At 38.5% G+C, this 22653-nt stretch overlaps 1 protein-coding gene across 3 annotated transcripts in view; it reads right to left on the bottom strand.

The window, feature by feature from the left end:
• Positions 1–2420: 2420 nt before the first annotated feature.
• The window catches only part of TENT4B (terminal nucleotidyltransferase 4B), an 84950-nt gene continuing 64717 nt past the window's right edge, over positions 2421–22653 (bottom strand). For 2 of the 3 annotated variants that reach the window (XM_053582154.1, XM_053582151.1), the window contains 11 exons: positions 22517–22640; positions 20491–20537; positions 18493–18613; positions 14403–14510; positions 11061–11189; positions 10164–10377; positions 8858–8984; positions 8650–8753; positions 8359–8546; positions 6409–6573; positions 2421–5059 (listed from right to left, as the gene is read on the bottom strand). In XM_053582154.1, coding sequence (XP_053438129.1) covers positions 4883–5059; positions 6409–6573; positions 8359–8546; positions 8650–8753; positions 8858–8984; positions 10164–10377; positions 11061–11189; positions 14403–14510; positions 18493–18613; positions 20491–20537; positions 22517–22640 — 1504 coding nt within the window. In that variant the 3' untranslated portion in view covers positions 2421–4882. The remainder of the gene's footprint in view (positions 5060–6408; positions 6574–8358; positions 8547–8649; positions 8754–8857; positions 8985–10163; positions 10378–11060; positions 11190–14402; positions 14511–18492; positions 18614–20490; positions 20538–22516; positions 22641–22653) is intronic. The other variant, XM_053582152.1, reaches the window with a different exon arrangement.

Here is a 22653-nt window from a genome sequence, read left to right as displayed (position 1 = left end):
ATTATTATTATTTTTTTTTTTTTGTAGAGACAGAGTCTCACTTTATGGCCCTCGGTAGAGTGCCGTGGCGTCACACAGCTCACAGCAACCTCCAACTCCTGGGCTTAAGCGATTCTCTTGCCTCAGCCTCCCAAGTAGCTGGGACTACAGGTGCCCGCCACAACATCCAGCTATTTTTTGGTTGCAGTTCAGCCGGGGCCGGGTTTGAACCCGCCACCCTCGGTATATGGGGCCGGTGCCTTTACCAACTGAGCCACAGGTGCCGCCCTCTACACATTATTATCTTACTGACTGACACAGCTAAGCTAACATCTCTAAATAAATCCAGGAGCTAGTGCAAGTTTGTAATAACCAAAGGAACTGAACTGTCTCCATCTCTCCGGTTGAACCACCTTCAAAAGCGTTATCTCTTTAGGCTACCAGACTATGAACTAGGTTAAACCTTAATAAAGCACACACTTAAGTAAAAAATGTTAAGGCCAAATACATTATATACACGCACGTATATAATATATATAAAACATCTGAGATAGAGCAAAACTAACATTAGCAGTTTGTTAACTAAAAATTGTCTTTAAATGAATATTTACTTCTGAATATCAAATATGTACAGATTTTATAAGCAACTCTTCTAGGTAATAATCTAGTCAACATTCAATTTCTACATATAATTTTTGGCCAACATAAAAGTCGTCTAAGGTGTGAATTTAAGACAGCTCGCAATAAGGTGGTGGAGAAAAAGTTTCAGGTTAAGTTTTTAAGTGATGTAAATAACTTTCACATGGCTTGTTTCTTAACTATGTTAATACCAAGGAGCTTATTAAAAAAAAATTTTTTTTTTTTTTTTTTTTTTTTTTTTGTGGTTTTCGGCCGGGGCTGAGTTTGAACCCACCACCTCCAGCATATGGGACTGGCGCCTTACTCCTTGAGCCACAGGCACCACCCAGTTTATTTCACCAATAAATGTTGTAACAAAATGGCAGGTAACCAGTCTTGAGGTTTATAAGCCAAGGCAAGATGACTTTCAAGAAACTGGGAACTGCTTACACAAGTAGTCCCCACGTGTCCCCGCTTTGATGCTACATCACCCTCTAAACGTTTTACTAGATGAATTATGACTCTAAGGAAAATCACTTACATAAAGACTATTAAATGTTAGTCTTCTGCTCAAGTTTAGCAGAGCCATTTACTTTGCTCACATTAATACCCACGGAGGATAATGCCTTCCACTAACTGAAACAGGTTAGTGAACAAGGAGTGTAAGAATAGATGAGCAAGAATCAATTCCGATCATTAATTTAACATTTCAATGTTTATCACTGCAAAATTGGGAATGTCTTTTTCATAGTTTATCATTTAACTTTTGAAAAGATTAACTGTTATCCAATTGCCTAGTGACTGAAACACTAAGAAATCAACAACACGTTAGAATTGAAGAATTTTGATCAATCTCAAACTAGAGATCAGTATTAAAATGAAACTCAGGAGATGGAGTCATCACCAACAAAAATATCAGTAGCACTTGTCAGTAATACCTGGTAACAGTGATTTCTAGAGATTTCTACAGAACAGTCTTGATAACCACACCTCCTAGCCACTGGGAGGTCTATATAATGAACACATCGCAGCAACAGGGCTCTGCACATCACAGCCGTCAGATGCTTTTCAGACCCTCCTGTGCTTCCAGAAACCCCCAACACTAGTACACGGCTTAAGGCAAACACAACTCACACTTACCATTATGTGGGGGAGGGAATGAGAAGAAAATACATGGATATATAAAGTTCCAGAGCTTTGAAAAAGACTATTAAAAATGCACTCTCACTCATATTTTGCCCTGTGAAGATGTTAGGAATATCTAGAGCCAAATCAAAGAACTTAATGAGAGGCTCAAAATGCAAGTAAAGGTAAAATAGAACAAAAAGGTAATATGATCAACTGCTGGTTGGAGGGCAACTACATGTAAAAAGCACAGACCCAGTAGATCAAAGCTAGAGTGGAAAGCAAGCACAACATCTCGACACAAAACAGACACTAAAAACCAGGCACCTCCGTGGACTTTAAACTGGAGGAAAAAATGCATTTACCTTTATCATCAAAATATAAACCACTCAGGTTTTGTGCTGACATCTCACAGACTCATCAGCACCTCTAAAAACCATTTAAAAATGTTTCTTATGACCAGGTACACACACATGCCAGCCAGAGAAATGTCACCACAGTGAGGCAGAATTTCTAAGACTCTGTTCTACTAGGAAAGGAAAGTTATGATATGGATATGAATGGACTGTAATATTTACATGATACATTTCTGATATATTCACACCTTTATAGAAAGTATTAAAACTCAAAAAAGAAAGAAGACAGGAGTCAAATACCGAGATGAAATGTACAAAACAAATAAGCAGGCAAACTAAAAGTTCTTGAAAGTATTTTACTTCAGATTGAAAAATGAACAGCTTCCACACTGTTCACTGCAAGATACACAGTATTCACGAGTACAATGCTGGTCATTTGAGGAAATGTATACACACCTCAATTTCTCCTTCATGCTTTTTCTTTTAGAAAGATACTGTTTACCAAAAAGAAACTTCAGCAGTACAGGAAAAACTATTTTCCCAATAAATTTACGAAAACCTAAGATTCCCAATGGAATCAAGATTATCTTCCCGCTACCACCACCTTAATATAATCACATGCTTATTGGAACACTAATATTCGCACCCTAAGAATACATTTACTTTCAACAATGAGGGTGATTCTTTAAAAAAAAAAAAAAACTTCAGTGTGGTAAATGTAACATGGATCTCTGTAAGTATTAAGTGTCTGAAATAGGCAGCTAATACTGAATTTAATATTATTTTATAAATAATTGTTCCCTTAGCAGTAAACAATAAGTCTATACATTCACAATAGTCCTAGAAAATAAATACTGTGATTATGCACAATGTTATGACAAACTAGTTTCAAAAACAAAAGCTCAACATCTTGATAAAAATTCTGATCAGAATAAAATGTGACTCTAAAATTTGAAACATTGTCAAAATAACATCACATTTAAAATCTTCCACAGTTTACACAAGTACTATGAATCTCCAGTTTTGGAACACATTTTTCCGTTGTCAATTAAAATATGAACATATCGAAAATTGTTAATTTCAGTGATGACATCAGTTTTGGTCTTACGTCAGCATTATTTTCTTTATAAAAAGTTGCACTAAGTGTCCATTAACAATCTGATTGGTCTCCAATATTTCATAAATGTATATAAAAGAAACTCCTAAAAGCCAATAGTACTTTATACGTATATATATAAAAGAATCTCATCTCAGAAATGGCTGCATTTAACAGAGCCACACACACTGATGCTAAACATAAGAGCTTTCACCTTGAAAGAAAGCATTTTCAGAAATGTCGCTTACATTCTATTAAATATTCCCAACTGAGTTTCAAACTCAACAGGTAATAACAGAATTATACATCTCATTTGCACTCAAAGCTGACCACAACCAAAATTTACAGTATGATTGAAACAAGCCAATGTTTAAAAAAGTTTTAATTAAAGATAATAATTCCATGAAAGGAGAGGCTAAAGAATGGGATGACAAGAAGTATTTGGTCTTAATAAGGCAATACAAAATAGATCCATTATCAAAGACCATTTAATTTTAAAGATCAACAATACCAAAAACATAAAGTAGAGTATAAGAAAATAGTATTTTGTAAGTATGATTTAATTAAAGCTGTTTACAGTTATTCTCTCCCACAGTAGGTAAGCATGAATTTTAAAAACAAGAAGAGATGAGAAAACAGGCACACGCAGCACGCAGGGTTGGAGAGCTGGCATGCAGAGTCTGTGGAGCTCAAGATTCCACTGCAACAGGAATGAGACCAGTCGGGGTGGCCCTTTTTTCTATTAGGAAGAAGGGAGGGAAAAAAAAAAAAGAAAGACTGCGAAGGAACAAACACAAAATCATGTAATTGCCCATTGCCCAAGACGACAGCTCGATAGAACAGTTGCAAGTAATTATCAGAGATGACTGGAGATTGTTCAGTGTTTACACAAAGTACATAGTACATATTCTTTTTTCTTTTTTTTTGTTTTTTTTTTTTTACAAAATAAAATGTCATTTGCCACCATAAACCTTTTCTTTAGAAAGGAAAAAATTTTGCAGCAGGACACAACGGTTCTAGTAAGTCATTTCAATGCTGAGAAAAACAAATGGAGTAAGAGAACTAATCACTTCCCTATATATGGATGTTAAGATGACAATTCAGATTATTTTTCAAACTAATCCTGAGGAAAAATCTGTTTACAATTTAAACAGTAATGTTATGTAAAAAGTATTAACAAATCCACTATTACAAATATCAATTTCCTATATGGTCTTCTATATACACACACAATAAAATGGTAAATATATGTAAAAATATTAAAAAAAAAAAAAAAACATGCACAGATCACTTTCCCCTTTGGAATCTGGACTTCCTATCAGATACCTCTGTTTTCTTCCCCATCCCATCCTCGGAAATTGTTTTTTCTTTCTATCACCCTACCCACACTGAATACTATTCCCTATAACTCTGCATAAAGCCAATGAGAAATATATTTAATTTACATTCAAGCTTTAAATCTTAAAATGACCCTGTGTAGCATATGACTTATCAAATAAGCAGCCTTTTTTCCCCCTTTTTTGCTTGCTTTTTGTTTTTGTGGTTGTCAGTCTTCATGATCCATTCTGTGGCGAGCTGGGAAAAAATGCAGTTGCTAAATCAATGTCTGAACAGTGTGAGGCTCCTGAACGTCTCCCAGGAGTCCCTACGCAACTGTCCTGAGCATGAGATCATTGCACAAGGAAGACAGTCCATCGCACAGCGCCGACTACCTACAAAGGTCTGAGAGGGGCGCGTCCCTCTTGTGTCTCCTCTTTTTGCCATGGTAATACTGATTATTGGATTTGCCTTGATGTTGTTTGTTTGTCATCAAGGAACCATGGCTTGTTTGAGTTGTACCTTGGAAGCCTTTGCTGGAAGAACGGAAGAGCCTTGCTGATCCATGCTGCAGAAAAAGAAAGCAGTCAAAAAGACACCAGTGTTAGGGGGGACTTTAAAATAACTAAAAGAGCAGAATCGGAATGTTCCTAACACAAATATATAACAAATGCTTGAGGTGATGGATGCCCCATAACCCTGATTTGATTAATTCACATTATATGCCTATAGTAAAATATCACATGTACCCTATAAATATATACAACCATTACGTACCCATAATAATTTTTAAAAATTTAAGTTTTTAAAAAGACATCAGTGTTGCAGATTAGCAGAGTACTCTCAAAGACCTGAATGTGGGGGAGCTTTCAAAACCAGGAATACGCTGGCTAGAGAGGTACTGATCACTGACTTGCTCAGCAGGCAGGAAAAGGTGTAGCGTTTAACTCTTTTCATCTCTAAAACTCTTACTTATTTTAATGGAAATATTGAAAAACAGACCACTAACTTGCCTTCCTAACAGAGTCTGCAGAATGTAAAACTTTTCTTAAGGAACCACCATCCCATACACCACACAGGAAGCAGCATTACTGGAAGAGGCTATTAGACACACTCAGGTGCGCAGGCAGGTCAAGGTCGGCATGGTCTGCTTCACCTTTCCTGCTGTCACCTGTTGCTTTCTTGTGACCCCAGTCCCCTCTGTCAACCTGTCATTTGAACTGGTATCTCTTAATGAGCCTGTGCTCGATTCACACGGCCAAGGCTGGACAAGTTAGACCAGTCACAAATGACTGACCAGGCGGTCATCTCTCATGACCTCCTCCCAGCTGTAGTCAGAGGGTGAGGCAGCCTTGCACAAAAGCCCAGTATAAATGGCTTCCTCCCCTCACTCTGATTCATTACTCATAGTTAATAGCAATTTTAGGCCATTAGAATGCTTAAAATAGAGTGTCTTTTAAGTCAAAGCTAATGTTAATTAACTGATCATGCCTGACAGCTACCTGACAATTTCAACATAGGCAACTAGATTTTAAATACCAAAATATTAAAAAAGGATATATTATTCCCATACATGCAAAACACTGCCATGATGCCACATAAAAATTTCGGTACAACTGAAACCTTCTTATAACTTGATGCAATTTTTGATGAAGCTGTAATATGGTGGGTTGGCTGGAACATCTTAGAACAACTGGTTACTAGATTCCCACATAGATTTATGTTATATGGTGTTGCATAAAGATCCTTAGGATGTCCTATTAGAGAAGCACCATCGTGCTTTGCAACCTCTTAGAACAAAATAAGTTTGTTCTTCAACCTAGAGCTCTCTTCAAACCTGATATATATTATTCACATCTAAGCAGTTCTAAACATTTTGTATTCAATACCAACAATTAAAACACAAATTCCACACACCTGAGATTTGTTGGTGCTGTTGGATGTGTTAGTGGTTTGGGTGCTTTGCATTTTCCCAACTGCCTGAGAGGACTCCACCGACACATCTTGCGACCCTGCGCGGTTCCCAGCAGATGGACGGCACAGCAGCTGTTTTGGGGTTTTGCATGGTGTCGCATCGGAATCCTAATGCAAGTTACACGAGTTATATGGTGAATGTTAGTAATTTAGGTATTCAATTTTCAGAAAGGAAGACAATTACAGCTAAGTACTCTCTGACTAAATTTAAACATTTGGGAGTTAAAGGAAACCACTGAGGAATTTACAAAATCAGTTGCTTAAACTTTTCTGCAAACATTTAAAGTGACTTATTTTACCACAGGGCTTCTTCTGTTTCCCGACAGAAGCGCTGATGCTCACAGAGCTCTGGGCTTATTTGCTTTTTTATTTATAGAAAACAAATGATGGTATATGGAAGAACATGGCAAACTGTAAGGAATCCAGGTTCTAGCCCCTGGCTTCAAACAAACACAAATGATGGGATTAAGAGGCTCACTAGCTAGCTGAGAGTCTGTCATCTCGCCAGCCAAACACACTGTGTGGGTAGGTACAGCCCTCCCAGGGACAGGGGGCTGCCACCCATTTCTAGGCCGCCTCCTTCTCTCCTCAGGTGTCTGCTCTTGACCCTGGCACTCTACCCAGCATCTCTGAACCCCACCCTTTCAGTCTCTTATGTTCCACCATATGTCTGTGACATCCAGCTTGGCATTCTGTCCTCATAGCACATGGTTCTAGGAACCAAAAAGGCACACAGGTAAATTCAGTATAGGAGGACTTCGTAATGGTATGTGGTCATCACCAACAACATAAAATCATGTCCCTTTCTTAATTTTTATTCCACATGTTTAATAAAGTCAAAATTCAAATAATAGGCAAGACTGTTTTAGATTTCAATTAAGTGAACTCAAAATTAACCTTGATTTTTAAAAAGTAACTTAACTTATAATCTACAGTAAAAACTCTGTGGGAAGGAAAAAATTCTATCAGGATAGAGACAGAAAGTAGTTTAGAGGTTACCAGAGGATAAAGAGGGAAAGAACTGGGAGAAACAACTGCTAAATACATACAGGGTTTCTTTGGGGGGCGATGAAAATGGCCTGGAATTAGTGGAGATGGCTGTACAACACTGTAAATGTAAAAACTACTAAACTGTATATTTTTAAATAGTAAACTTAATAAAGTTTACTAATATACATATAAATTATAACAAAATTTTAAGTAATTCAATCAGGGTGCTCAAAAATATTCTGAATGAAAGAAGCCTGACACAAAAGAGTGTCTCCATGTGTGACTCCATGTGACTCCATTTATATGAAATTCTGAAAGCGGCAAAACTAATCTATGGTGTTAAAAAATTGTAACAGTGGTTCCCTCTAAGGGTGGAACTGACAATTGTCTAGAAAAATCGTGAGGGAGCCTGCTGAGGTGTTGGTAATATTCTATATTTTGTCAGGATTTGGGGTTACACGTGTGTATAGATTTGATACAATTCAGTCAATGCACAATCAAGATTTCCTCATACATACGTCAATTTTATATCAAAAAGGAACTATAAACAAATATTAAGTCTGGGTAACGTATAAGCTGTAGTACTTTGGGGGGGGTGTAACTGATGTCTACAATCTACTTTGAAATGGCTCAAAGAATAAGATGAATTCATGGATAGATGGTTAGGTGTGTTAATGGCAGAATCTAGTGGTGGGTATACAGATGCTCACTAAAACTCACTCACTTTAGCTGTATTCTTAGAAATTTTCATAATAAAATGAAGAACACGCACAAAAGTTATTAAAATTACCCAATAGCAAATAAGAGAAGGAAGTAGCGTTAGCCTTCTAGAAAGAGTTAACCCCAGCAAGAGAAAAACACGCATGTGTCTGAGTGGAGAAGAGCCAAGTCTTTCATACTTACTACATCACTAGAGCTGGACTGCGTGGCAGAAGAGGAGGACACTGGACCTGATGAAGAGTTTGAAGAGTGTTTACTAAGAGATTCCGAAGTTTTACTTCTACATTTTCCAAGGGCTTCATTTTCTTCAGATAGATTATTATTACATTTATCTAACTGCTGAGTATCTACTATCAAGGTAACACCATTTCCTGAAAGAGTGGCAAAAATTGGAAAACGTTTCTTCCCATTAAACACACACGACAACAGAAAAGCCTCTAATACTTGGTCAATTAATCAATGAAAGCATCTTACCATTGCATGAAGGCTCAGGCCTATTCTTCAAGCCCCACTGCTTTGATATCCAATCTCTGTATGTGGCGACTTCATCTGTTACTCTAATTATCCTACCTAATATGCTGCATGTGTTTAAAAAAGGGGGGGAGAGGAGTTAACATTAATACGAAGATAAGAAGCCACAAGAGATTTTGACACAATGGACGGATTTTAGTTGAACTTTTACCTCTCTGTTTCATTGTTGGGATAATACTTCGCTATGGGTGATACAGCATGACTCAAAACAACGTAGGCATAATCAAAGGCCTGTTTCACTTGCATGGCCCCATATGAACTCCTTCCGACATCATTACCTTTAAAAGAAATGTACATACAACACAGTAAGCTCGACAAAAACTACGTGTTGGCAACCCCTCCCCCAAAGAGCAAGGGCAACAGCTCCCACTGGAGCTGCACCCAGAGCTGAGCTGTCAGCTGTCTCTAAAGCTCCCCAGGCTCTGAACCTGTATATCATGTAGCCAGTACTTTATTACAACATAAAATTACTTAAATGTATTCTGGCTGAAAAAGAACTATACTATCCCATATATAAACAGTGATTTAAACAAAAAAGTAGCTGCCTATTCTCTCCTAAGAGTGAAACCAAGCTATATTAGAAATACCTATATACATGTATTTTTGGTTTCTATTAGCTATATACATATTTCCTGCACTCAACTATGGGCTTGCTGAAAAATCTTTGTGTCCTTTGCTGAATACTTTTGCACAGTGTAGAATCCCAATTAATGTTTCTTCAATCAATCAACACATAAGACAATTAATATTTATTGTAGGCATCTCAAAAGGCCAGAACAGGGTTCCCAGGCAACAACTGTATCTCATCACTCCCTTTCCTTACTGTCAAAATTTACACATTAAAGCAAATGCCTAGAAACACTTTCACTTAAGTCTGATAATGCAGAATCTAAATATTTTATGATTTTATTGGGAAAAAACATTGTCCAGAAAAATGAGGATACAAACAAGGGAACATGACTTCATGAAGGCACTGACTTGTGAGCCACCGGGAGCTAGAAAAAGCACAGGGCAGCCTTGCAAATTACAGAGAAAAGAAGTCTCAAAAGGAAATAGTACTCTCAAACTCTTGCTCCTAAACTCAAATATTACCATGCTTACTGACTCCAAGGACTTTAGAATCATCTCGTTAAGGTCCTGCTGACAACTGGTTGGAATCATGGACGATAAAGACCAAGAAAAAGGAGAAGTGGTCTCCAAACTGGAGATGCACACAAATCTAACCCAACAGCTAGTATCTGTTCTACTCTGGTTCTCCTCAACTTACTGGAAGTCTGCAAAGTATCTTCTCTGGTATGTTTATTTATTTTGGTACATCTGCTTATGAAATATATTGGTGAAAAAAGCATGGCTACAATTAGAGTGGCCATGGCTTCATTTTCCATCTAAAGAGTTTAAATACAAGGCGACTGACAATGCCCTCTCGGAATGCCCACAAATTTACCTAATTTCAATACCTGGTTGTAAAGGATCTTCGATATAAAGCATTGATGGCCTGTAACCATCTAGCATATTTTTCTGTACTTCATCTTTGGCCACATATGAACCACCATCCTTTATCCGGATGCCAGTCTTTAAATAATTGAAGTGTCGTCCATATAATTCAAAAAATTCTATTAAGAGAACACCATAGTTTGTATTGGGGATGCAAGCATCTTCCCTAGGATGTAACTAAAAATAGAAAAAAGGAAGAAATTATATTGGATTTTTGCTAAGTTATCAAGAGGAAGGGGTATAAGTGGCATGCTAACTTCCATAAGCAGTATTATGACAATTCTGGTCAGCACAGCAGTAGCAGATAACGGAGTTAACAGCAGGCCGTACTGCCGTTACAAACACCAAAGACCTGTGAGGCAGAACTGGTAATAAGGCTTAATTTTACACTATCCCAGCCTGTTGACAGGGTTGGTTTGGCCCAAACAATCAGAATCAGGGAAGTTGACAACCCTGCCATACAAACAGAACCACTTATAATACTGAGACTCGACTAACTCATCTTACCCAAATAGCAAATCTCAACTGCAACTAAACTTACAAGATTAGCTGTTTAGAAGAAATCCTTATTTTTGGCATTTATACTACTATACTATTTACACGTATGGAAACCAGGCTATACCTCTGCAGGTTAAAATATGCAGTGAAAACTCTCAAAGATATTAGAATACATGGGATTAAAAACAACAAAAAATTATTTCTAGGATTTTTAAGTAAAGGATTTGCTTTAATAAAGTAAATTTGCTTATAATAAAGGTCCGATTAGTGATTGACTTAAATTTTTTCCAAAACGTTTCTCCAGCTCATTTTCTCTCTTTCACTTTTAGCGTACAGTAGCGTGGAATACCTGTATGACTTACCTGAAGGAAACTGACTGCCATTAAAAAGAGACTATAAGAACCAATTCCACCTGTAAATACTTCATTAAGGTCTCTCTGTAATAGGAATTGTTTCAATACTAAAACCAAGTATGGCAATACAGGATATTTCTGAAAAAGAAATAAAAGAGAATTACTACATCAATAATAGATCCAAGTATTAACAGGAGCATAAACTGGCCCTCACATTACAAAACTTGGTGAAGATATGCAATATACGAACTTTTTAAGAGTAAGCTATTGACTGGGCATGATGACTCATGCCTATAATCTCAGCACTCTAGGAGACCAAGGTGGGAAGATTACTTGAGTTCAGGAGCTTGAGACCAACCTGAGCAAGAGCAAGACTCCATCTCTATTAAAAACAGAAAAATTAGCCAGATGTGATAGTAAGCCTATAGTCTCAGCTACTCGGGAGGCTAAGGCAAGAGTCCACTAGAGCCCCGGCGTGTGAGGTGGTTGTGAGCGATGATGATGCCACTACTCTCTCTACCCAGAGTGACAGTCTTGTCAGGAAAAAAAAAAAAAGTAAGCTTTGTAAAAACTTAGTTATAAGTAACTAAGGGTTTTTCTCCACACACCTAAAATGTATAACATGTAAAAATATGTATACCTAAACAATGGCACCCAAGTATAGGACAGAAACAGTTAATAGTTATACATCTGACGATCATTCATGACCATGCCATATCATACACATTTGTAAAAGGATAACAGAAATGGTACAAGGACAAAGTCTCTCAACATCTTAAAGCACTAAATCTGATTTTTAAAAAATCTCTTTTCTTAGGTGGTGATCTACCACAGACCAGGGTCCTTCAGATTATTCTGCCTCAGTCCTGAATAGGAAGAGCCCTGCCTGCCACCTCCCCCGGGACTGAGGCAGGGCCACTGCGAGTACACCTGAGCTGGCTGCCACCTCCCCCAGGACTGAGGCAGGGCCACCTGCGAGTACACCTGAGCTGGCAAACATGCACACGGGCAGGATGAGCTCGTCTTTACTTGTGCACAGCTCACTCAGCACTCTGCAAGCCAGGCCCTAGGCCGGGGATGCTGCAGGAAGCAAAGCAGGTACAACAGTATTGAAAGAAGTCTTAACAGCTATTTCCTAGGGTTGGTAAAATTACTAGTGATTTCTATTTCTATTTTACTCTTATCTCTGTTTTCTAGACCTCCTACAGTAAACATGATGGCTTCCATGAGGAAAAAAAGAGCTTATACTTTTGCAAATCATAACAAAGCTAAGCATGGGAAAGAACAACAAGAACATGGAGAAATAAGTATTTTTAAACATTATGGTTCAGGTCAGACTAGATACAGTCCCTTTTTAAAGAATAATTAGGCAAATACTCATCAGAATTTTATTTGCATATATCCTTAGACCCAGAAATATCACTCTAGGAATCTCCCTGCAAACATCTGCAAGTGTAAAGAAAGACTACATGTATATGGAAGGATATTCATCAAGCCCCACCCCCCCTTTTTTTTTGAGACAGAGTCTCACTTTATCCCCTTAGTAGAGTGCTGTAGTATCACAGCTCACAGCAACCTCAAACTCTTGGACTCAAGCGATCCTCTTGCCTCAGCTTCCCAAGTAGCTGGGACTACAGGCACCCACCACAACACCTGCCTATTTTTAGAGACAGGGGTCTCACTCTTGCTCAGGCTGGTCTCGAACTCATGAATTCAAGCGATCCACCTGCCTCAGCCTCTAAGAGTGCTATGATTACAGGCATGAGCCACCGCGCCTGGCCCCACCAAGCCCTTTTTGTAACAGCAAGAAAAAAAAAGAAAGAAAGAAAGAAAGAAAGGGAAGGGAAGGGGAAGAGAAAGGAAGAATCAAAAACTTGGAAAGAACACTGGGCATCTGCTAAATCAAACCTGATACATCCTTCCAAAAACATATTGATTGCATAACCAATACAAAGAACAAAGTAAGTGTGCATATTGGTAATATGAACAAAACCTACAAAATACAAAGTTTATTAAAGGTTATAAGACAATGTGTGGACAATGTGCTATTCAATTTGCTCAAAATTGTCAAGAAGATTTTAAAAAAGCTGGTGATGATAATTTTTATAAAACAGATTCTGCCCGGGCATGGTGGCCTGTAATCCTAGTACTCTGGGAGGATAAGGCAGGTGGATGGCCTCAGCTCTGGAGTTCGAGACAAGTCTGAACAAGAGTTAAGACCCTGTTTCTACTAAAAATGCAAAAACTAGTTGGACGTTGTAGTGGGCACCTGTTAGTCCCAGCAACTTGGGAGGCTGAGGCAAGAGGACTGCTTGAGCGCAAGAGACTGAGGTTGCTGTGAGCTATAACGCCATTGCACTCCACCCAGGATGACATAGTAACACTCTGTCTCAAAAAAAAAAAAGAAAAGAAAATGATTCTAAGTACCCAGGGTGACAGAGTGAAACTCTGTCTCAAAACAAAGAAAAAAAAAAAAAAGATTCTAAGTATCTAAAACATGAGGATCCTTTCCACTGTCCTTTCACATTGTTAAATCTGTTATTAGGCATATTATTTTCAATTTTAAAAAGTTGTTTTCTCCTGAAAAAGAAAACTTACACACACACTTTCCAAAATAATGGAATCATGGATAATTTTTCTTTTCTGTCCCCTGCACATCTATATGAGAAGACAATGTTTACAACATAACATAGTTAACTTTTTTCTTTATAAAGAAATAGAAACTGTACAGCTACTAAGGAAAACATTTTTTGAATGGATATAAAAGATACTCTACATAAACCAAAGCAGTTAATGGTTTTAGCTTAGGTGGAAAAAACTGACAACTAAGTACATAAAATTTCCTGAAGACTGTGTTGATAAATTCTTTCTTATTTTGGAAGAAAACAGAACAAACAGAAATAAACATAAATAACTTCAAGATAGAAGTAAGGAAACCTGAAGGAACTACCTTAGAGGTGACTTGAGGATTAAAATCTAGGAAAAGTTCTTACGGTTCTTAAGGGAAAGGTTCTTAATTGGAACTCTTAAGAGATTAAAAACTGTCAGCAATCAACTGTGCACTATGATTTCAGCCTTTATGTCCCAAAGAAGAAGGACCTAGGTCAGAAAATTTCTTCAAAAGCTTTCTCAACCTTTAATTCTTACTTGAGGTCACATTATAAATTAACTACTGATCATTATATTCAGATTCCAAGAAAGCAAAACCACTGCACAGAAAAGCAGCATTTATCAGCAATCTGCATATCAAAATCATTTAGCAAAGCACATCAGAACACCACAACAAAATTCTGAAAACAAAATTACATTTCTAATAGTCTCACACTGCATACACACTATAAATTCTCTAACCTTGGTAAAATCTTTGATGAGGTCAGCTGCTCTCACTCCATTCTGTACATTAAAGCTGATATCAACTTTCACTTCAGTAAAAGAATCTGTTAATTTAATAATAGGTACCTAGAAAGAGAAGAAAGATAAAATTAAAATACTTTACCCAAATTAAAAGATAAAGTCAGGGGATGGACAGTTACCAGACTTAAGGTCAATACTATACACCACAGTTAACCTGGTCTTCTGCAGACACATTACATATTTAGCATTTAACCTCATACAATATATTTTGTAATTTCTATCAATTAAGAATTTTTTGTTTATTTTGGTATCCAAACAACTTTGTCTATTATTTATTTTTATTGTATATATTTAAGGTATACAGTATGTTACTTTGACCTACTTATCCTGATATACATACTGAAGTGATTACTATAGTCAAATAAATTAATATACCCATTACCTCATATAACCGCCTTAATTGATATATGGTTATATTAATAGAGAATTTGAAAGCACTTGACAAAATCTGTTCTTAATATTGCATACTTCAGAAACAATGAGTTTCCAACTTGGTATCAGATCAAGAATTATGAATGTTAAGGCCAGGTAAGGTGGCTCACACCTGTAATCCTAGCACTCTGGGAGGCTGAGGAAGGTAGATTGCCCGGAGTTCACAGGTTCAAGAGCAGCCTAAGCAAGAGCAAGACCTCATAGCCGGGCATTGTGGTGGGTGCCTGTAGTCCCAGCTACTTGGAGCCTGAGGCAAGAGAATGTCACTAGAGCCCAGAGTTTGAGTTTGCTGTGAGCTATGACACCAAGGTACTTTACCGAGGCCAACAAAATGAGACTGTCTCAAAAAAAAAATTATGAACACTAGGTACTAAATGTTTTAGAACATCAAACTATTCTAATAAGAAAACTACTAGATTCTTAAGTCATACACAAGAACCCACTTGCAGTAGGTCAGTTTTGCAAATAGCCCAAAAAACAACCCAAAAGATAATATGTAAGAATTATTCCCGGCTCAGCACTTGTAGTTCAGTGGATAGGGTGCCAGCAACATATACCGGAGCTGGCAGATTCAAATCCAGCCCAGGCCTGCCAAACAACAATGACAACGAGAAGCAAAAAATAGCCAGGTGCTGTGGCGGGCACCTGTAGTCCCAGCTACTTGGGAGGCTGAGGCAAGAGAATTGCTTAAGCCCAAAAGTTGGAGGTTGCTATGAACTGTGATGCCACCACACTCTACCCAGAGTGACAGCTTGAGACTCTTGTCTCAAAAAAAAAAAAAGGAATTATTCCCAAACAAAAACTGATAGATGATTTATATGAGATATTAGGAGGTTTTTTTTGGTTTGTTTGTTTTTTTGAGATAGAGTCTTACTTTGTTGCTCTCAGTAGAGTACCATGGCGTCATAGGTCACAGCAATCTCCCATCCAAGTACTAACCAGGACTGACCCTGCTTAGCTTCCAAGATCAGACTAGATTGGGCAGGTTCAGGGTGGTATGGCTGTAGACAGCACACAGCAACCTCAAACTCGTAGGTTCAAGTGATTCTCTTGCCTCAGTCTCCCAAGTAGCTGGGGCTACTGGCATCCACCACAATGCCCGGCTATTTTTAGAGATGGGGGTTTCACTCTTGTTCAGGCTGGTCTTGAACTCCTCAGCTCCAGGGATCCACCTGCCTCAGCCTCCCAGAATGCTAGGATTATAAGCATGAGCCATTGCGTCTGGCCTTATTAGGAGTTCTTACTAAAAAATGCTCTATGTTGCATAAGACATTAGAAAACTAAGGCCCCAAATTCTATATGCAGAAGTCGGTCTTCAAATTTATAGCTCTTCATAGGAAATAGTACAACTGTTTTGCTCTAAGAAAACCTAAAATGCAAAAATCCAATCTGCCTTTTTTTTTTTTTGGTAGAGACAGAGTCTCACTTTATGGCCCTCGGTAGATTGCCATGACGTCACACGGCTCACGGCAACCTCTAACTCTTGGGCTTACGCGATTCTCTTGGGCTTACGCGATTCTCTGTAGTCTCTAGCTGGGACTACAGGCGCCGGCCACAACGCCCGGCTATTTTTTTGTTGCAGTTTGGCCGGGACTGAGTTTGAACCCGCCACCCTCGGCATATGGGGCCGGCGCCCAACTAACTGAACCACAGGTGCCACCAAAATCCAATCTTCTAAAACAGATATATTTATTACTACGATAAGCTTCCATGAAAAGTTCTTAAGGACCATTTCAGATACGGTTAAAATATGGCTTCATTTACAAAATCTCAACTATACGCATTTTTTTGGAGGACGCAAAGTAAGAGAGGAATAAAACAGAAACATTTTCTGTGTAACTACAGCCCAATAGAAATCCATTTTTATATTTTTAAAAACCTCTATAGTGGGGCGGCACCTGTGTTTCAGTGAGTAGGGCGCCGGCCCCATATGCCGAGGGTGGGAGGTTCAAACCCAGCCCCGGCCAAACTGCAACAACAACAACAAAAAAAACAGCCGGGTGTTGTGGCGGGCGCCTGTAGTCCCAGCTGCTTGGGAGGCTGAGGCAAGAGAATCACGTAAGCCCAAGAGTTAGAGGTTGCTGTGAGCCGTGTGACGCCACAGCACTCTACCGAGGGCGGTACAGTGAGACTCTGTCTCTACTAAAAAAAAAAAAAACAAACAAACTCTATAGTGAGTATTGTATATGTTGAAATTGAGGTTATTTATTTATTTACAGACAGTGTTTCACTTTGTTGCCTTTAGTGGAGTGCTGTGGTAAGCTCAAATGAAGCTTAGTAGAGTGCTGTGGTGGGCTCAAATGAAGCTTGGGCTCAAATGAAGCTCTTGCCTCAGCCTCCCAAGTAGCTGGGACTATAGAGGCCCACCACAACACCTAGCTATTTTTTAGAGACAGGGTCTCACTCTTGCTCAGGCTGGTCTCAAACACCTGAGCTCAGGTGATCCACCCGCCTCAGCCTCCCAAAGTGCTAGAATTATAGATGTGAGCAATTATTATAATTACAGTACTTAGCGGTTTGTAACTGTATTGTAAGTATAATAATACCAGTTAAGTATTATTTTTTGAACAAATATGTACATAGCCAGGGCTGGATGCAGTAGTTCATACTTGTAATCCCAGCACTGTGGGAGGCTGAGGTGAATAGATCTACTGAGCTCAGGAGTTTGAGACTAGCCTGAGCAAGAGTGAGACCCTTGTCTGTACTAAAAATATTGGGAAAACTAGCCAGGTGTTGCAGTAAGTGTTTGTAGTCCCAGCTACTCAGGAGGCTAAGGCCAGAAGAATCACTTGAGCCCAAGAGTTTGAGGTTGCTGTGAGCTACTGACACCACAGCACTCTACCCAAGGCAACAGAGTGAAACTACTGTCACAAAGAAGAAAACAAAAAAAAAACTGGGGGTGAGACACAATTGTAAGAGGGACTTTACCTAACAAATGCAAACAGTGTAACCTAATTCTTTATATCCTTAATATATATAAAAGAGGCTTGGCGCCTGTACCTCAGTGGCTAGGGTGCCAGCCACACACACTGAGGCTGGTGGGTTTGAACCCAGCCCAGGCCTGCCAAACAACAATGACAACCACAACAAAAAAATAGCCAGGCATTGTGGCAGGCACCTGTAGTCCCAGCTACTCGGGAGGCTAAGGCAAGAGAAATCGCTTAAGCCCAAGAATTAGAGGTTGCTGTGAGCTGAGATGCCACGGCAATCTATCAAGGGTGACACAGTGAGATTCTGTCTCAAAAATAAAGTGGGACTACACTATGATGCATCTTACAAGGGTACATGTGAAATTTACTAGGTGTAGAATATAAATGTCTTAACACAATAAGAAAATGCCATGAAGGCTATGTTAACCAGTTTAATGAAAACATTTCAAATTGTATATAAAACCAGCACATTGTACCCCATGAATGCATTAATGTATACAGCTATGATTTAATTAAAAAAAAAAAAAAGAAAATAAATACATAGCCAGTGACATCAACAAAATAAAAGAATCATGCACCCACAATCCAAGTATGCTCACTGAAATTAAAGTTTTATATATAAATAACTAGAAATTTTAGCACAAAATTTTAGCGGAAAAACTTACAGTTGCTTTGTCCAGAACTTTCACTGAATCCTCATCTGCAACTTTGTGTTTCCGAAGAGCTTCTTCAAGGGTCCAGAGGGGGAGGTTTTCCCACTTCCCAAACACCACAAGATCGATGTCACTGAACATAAAATACATACACAGAATATTTGAAGCAAGAAACTATTTGTTTTAACTGAAATTCCGCTTAAATAGTCTTTATTTGTAAAATTAAAACCCATTTCTCACCCTGTCCAATGAAGAAGACTAAATGTGTAGGTATAATGGGGGGTTTTCTTGGGAATTGAGGAGAGGAGAACAGGTTGTTGATTTTAACAACCTCTTCCTCACAGTTACATCAATCAGGCCTCAGGAAACAGTGATTTTGAAAGAACTAAAACCTCAAAAAAAAATATCAGTTAATGTTTTCTTTTCATAAGTTTTCTGGTAGTAAACTTACAGATTTCCTATCTGGATGAGCTTGATTGTGACTAAGTCTGAAAAGCAAGATGCAGTGGAGCACACACCCCCTTATGTAAAAACACACACGTGTGCATACACGCAGCTCTGCCCCCCCTTCTTAGAATCTCAGTCTGTCACCCTAGCTACAGTGCAGTGGTATCAGCCTAGCTCAACAACCTCAAACTCGGGCCACACCTGTGGCTCAAAGGAGTAGGGCACCAGCCCCATATGCTGGAGGTGGCAGGTTCAAACCCAGCCCCAGCCAAAAAAAAAACACTCAAACTCCTGGGCTGGAGCAATCCTTTGGCCTCAGCCTCCCAGAGCGGTAGGATTATAGGCATGGGGCACCAACCACAGGTGGCCACACATTTCTTTTTATATTAACAGATATCTCTGGAAACACATTTAAAAAACTGCTACTAGTAGCTGATCTAAGGAAGAGAACTAGGAGACAAAGGTGGGGTTGATATTTTTCACTGTAATTATTTTTCTTCCCTCTCCAAATCTTAACTATGTGAATGTACTTCCTATTCATGAAATTTAATTAAATTTTTAAGAAAGAATGAATTTTGGGGTTTTGCTAAAGATCAGAACCTATAAGGAATATTAATGAACCCAAAGTGGAATGTTTTATGGCTCCTGCAGGCCAAGGATATCAATGAGAAGAAAAGTAGTAGCTCCGTTCTTCTACTTCACAAGTTTAGTTAGGATAAAGTAGACCAAATCAAGTTCAAATCAAAAATATAACAGATTATTTTTCCTTCATAAAAAGTAAATCATTTCAATTCTAAAAGGGCAAGTATCCACCCTTCAGGCAAACATTATTCATCACCCAAAAGTATCTTCCAAGGCAATGGGTTAAAAGAGATCTCCTATGAGTAGACTGAAATTGAACAAGGGTCCTGAAAAGGCCAAGACTATCCTCAGGGCAGAGTTCCATACCTTGAATTTCCAGTTCATGATGGCTGAAACCACACTAGCAAAATGGTTCATAATTAAAAAGAAAGAAAAAGAGGCTCGGAGCCCATAGCACAGTGGTTATGACGCCAGCCACATACATCAAGGCTTGAGGATTCGAATCCGGCCCAGGCCAGCTAAACAACAATAACTGCGCAACAACAGCAAAAATATAGCTGGGCGTTGGGCGCCTGTAGTCCCAGCTACTTGGGAGGGTAAGGCAAGAGAATCACTTGAGCCCAAGAGTCTGAGGCTGCTGTGAGCTATGACACTATAGCACTCTACTGTTGGCAACAAAGTAAGACACTGTCTCAAAAAAAAAAAAAGAAAGAAAGAAAAATAATGTTATGGTGTTTGAGCAGTTCTCTGCCCAGTGGTCAATTTCTATAAATTAGTAACTAATTGATTGTACTGCTAAATGGTTCCTTTGACAAGTCTCTGTATCATCTCAGTCTTGATCTGAAATGATATTCTATTTCAAGGTAACTCAAATAAAACATTGATAAATGAATTTTTGTATTAGAACTTGTATTCAACAGACAAAATGAGTACACTCTAGGAAAACGTACAATCCCTTGAAACCTTCATAAGTGTACTAACCTAGTAGGTAAATAGAGGCCAGTTTTAAAACTTCCAAAAATTTGAACCTGAAATAGAAAAAGAATTTGTTATATTGAGGTATCAGATTAAAAAGTACCAAGCTATAGAGAAATGCCAGTTTTTGCTACCCTCTATTGGCACTTTTAAGTACTACAAGAGCTTTCTTTTTTTCTAACACCATGCTTTAATGAATTGGGGTCTGTCTCACAAGCAGACATGCAGAATGTAATTTTAGTTTATCAGATTCAAATATGAAACACACAAACTAAAACAGAGTTTTCTCTTAGTATCTGAGGAATACTGGACCGATACACACACACACACACACACCAAAACCCAAGGACGTTGAAGCTTGTAATATAAAATAGGATAGTATTTGCATATAACATATACAAGTCCTCCAATACAATTTTAGTCATTTCTAGATTACTAACAATACCTAATAAAATGTAAATGCTATGTAAATAGTTGTTATTCTGTATTTTTTTAAATGTTTGTTTTCGTGTTTGGTTTGGTATACTGTTATTTGTATTGAGCTTTTCTTTCCTACATACAGTATTTTCAGTCTGAAGTTAGTTGAACATGGGGATGTGGAACCTGTTAATACACCGGGCCAACTGTAGAAAACACTCAAAAGTAGTGTTCAGGTCACTGACAGTCTCTTATAAGCCGGAGACAGAAATTCTTAACTTTTGTTCTCTAGGTAGGAGTCTTCATATACATTACTAAATTAGGGAGAGACCGTTTAAGAGAACATCTGGCACCATCATTATTAACATCATGCGGTGGCATAAAACCAGGACTCATTCTATCATAACCCACAGAACACAGTGGGACTCACATAGGTGTGTGTATGACATAATTACAATAAAGGACCAACGGTGAAAACAGCTCAACCTTTGAGATGAAAGATGGAACTGGGTAGCTAAGCACAGTGTTTCTCATCTTATCTACGCACTATGGCACTGGGTAGATAACTCTGTTGTAAGGAGCTGTACCGTCCTGTAGAAAGGTTAGCAGCATCCACAGCCTGTATCTAGTAGGTGCCAGAAGTGCTTTCCCAGTCGTGGCAATCAAAGTGTCTCCAACACTGCCAAATGCCCTCTGGGAAGCAAACTCATCCTGAGCTGAGAGCCAGTTATCTAGATCACATGGGAGAACTGATGTGGCGCATGGCAGCTACTCACTATTAGTGTCCTCCCTTGTCCCTGTACCAAGAGTGTCATATCCAGAGACTTTTGTTTTGCCAACTGGACAAAAACCTTCCCTAGGTTGCCCTCTACCACCTCAGGACAGAATCTAAAGACAAAGTAATGGATTCTAATAAGTTACTTCTTTGAATGCACAGGATTATAGAACAGACCCTCAAAGGAGCTCGAAAAAGTGATGCATTAACTTAGTACCAATAACAAGAACCACAAGGAAGCCAAGAAGAAATCCTGGGCAAATATTTTGCTTGTTAACTGGGGAGCTATACTGGGAGACAACAAACTAGTCAGAGGAAAAAGGAAAGAGCAGTTTCAAGGGGGGTAGAAAAGACTTATGCCTGCATTAGCCCAAGAAAATAAATTTCAAGGGACAAAAATTCCTACCTGACATTTTCATTGAGCTATAAACAATTATAAAACATTTATACTGGAGATTGGAACAAAATAGTAATAGGGTTTTGATATATCATATCCAATAACAGACTACTATAATGAGGTTTGATTTGCTTTCTTCTCTTCAAATTAATGATTCTTAAATACAGATTGCCTCTAGTAATTGCTGTTAGCACTGAAAAAAAAAAAAACACTAAAGTTTTAAGTCAGCCATCTAATTCAATGAAAATAATTAGGAAGACCCAAATTCTAAAGGTTGCAAAAAAAAAAAAAAAATTGTTTGCCTTTAAAATTTAATTAGACCATAACTCTACAGAGACACTCCCAGTTGCACATGCAGACTCTGTATGAGATACTAACAGATAACTTCTACCCCATGGACAAGGACATGACTCTGAGCAACAGCTCCCCAGACGGGGACTCACGTCAGCACTGGGCCAGAGCTCCTTGATGACACTCTCAATCCTGTTCACCACCTCCATCCGCATCTTCTCCTCCTCGGGTCTTGGAGACATGTACTCATAAAAGTCACTGATTTCTTCATGCAGGCTGAAGAAAAAAA

Source organism: Nycticebus coucang, chromosome 2 (genome assembly GCF_027406575.1).
Source record: "Nycticebus coucang isolate mNycCou1 chromosome 2, mNycCou1.pri, whole genome shotgun sequence".
In the NCBI taxonomy this organism is placed as follows: Eukaryota; Metazoa; Chordata; class Mammalia; order Primates; family Lorisidae; genus Nycticebus; species Nycticebus coucang.
Note: the sequence above shows the minus strand (reverse complement) of the source record. Positions and strands in the feature narration are given on the sequence as shown.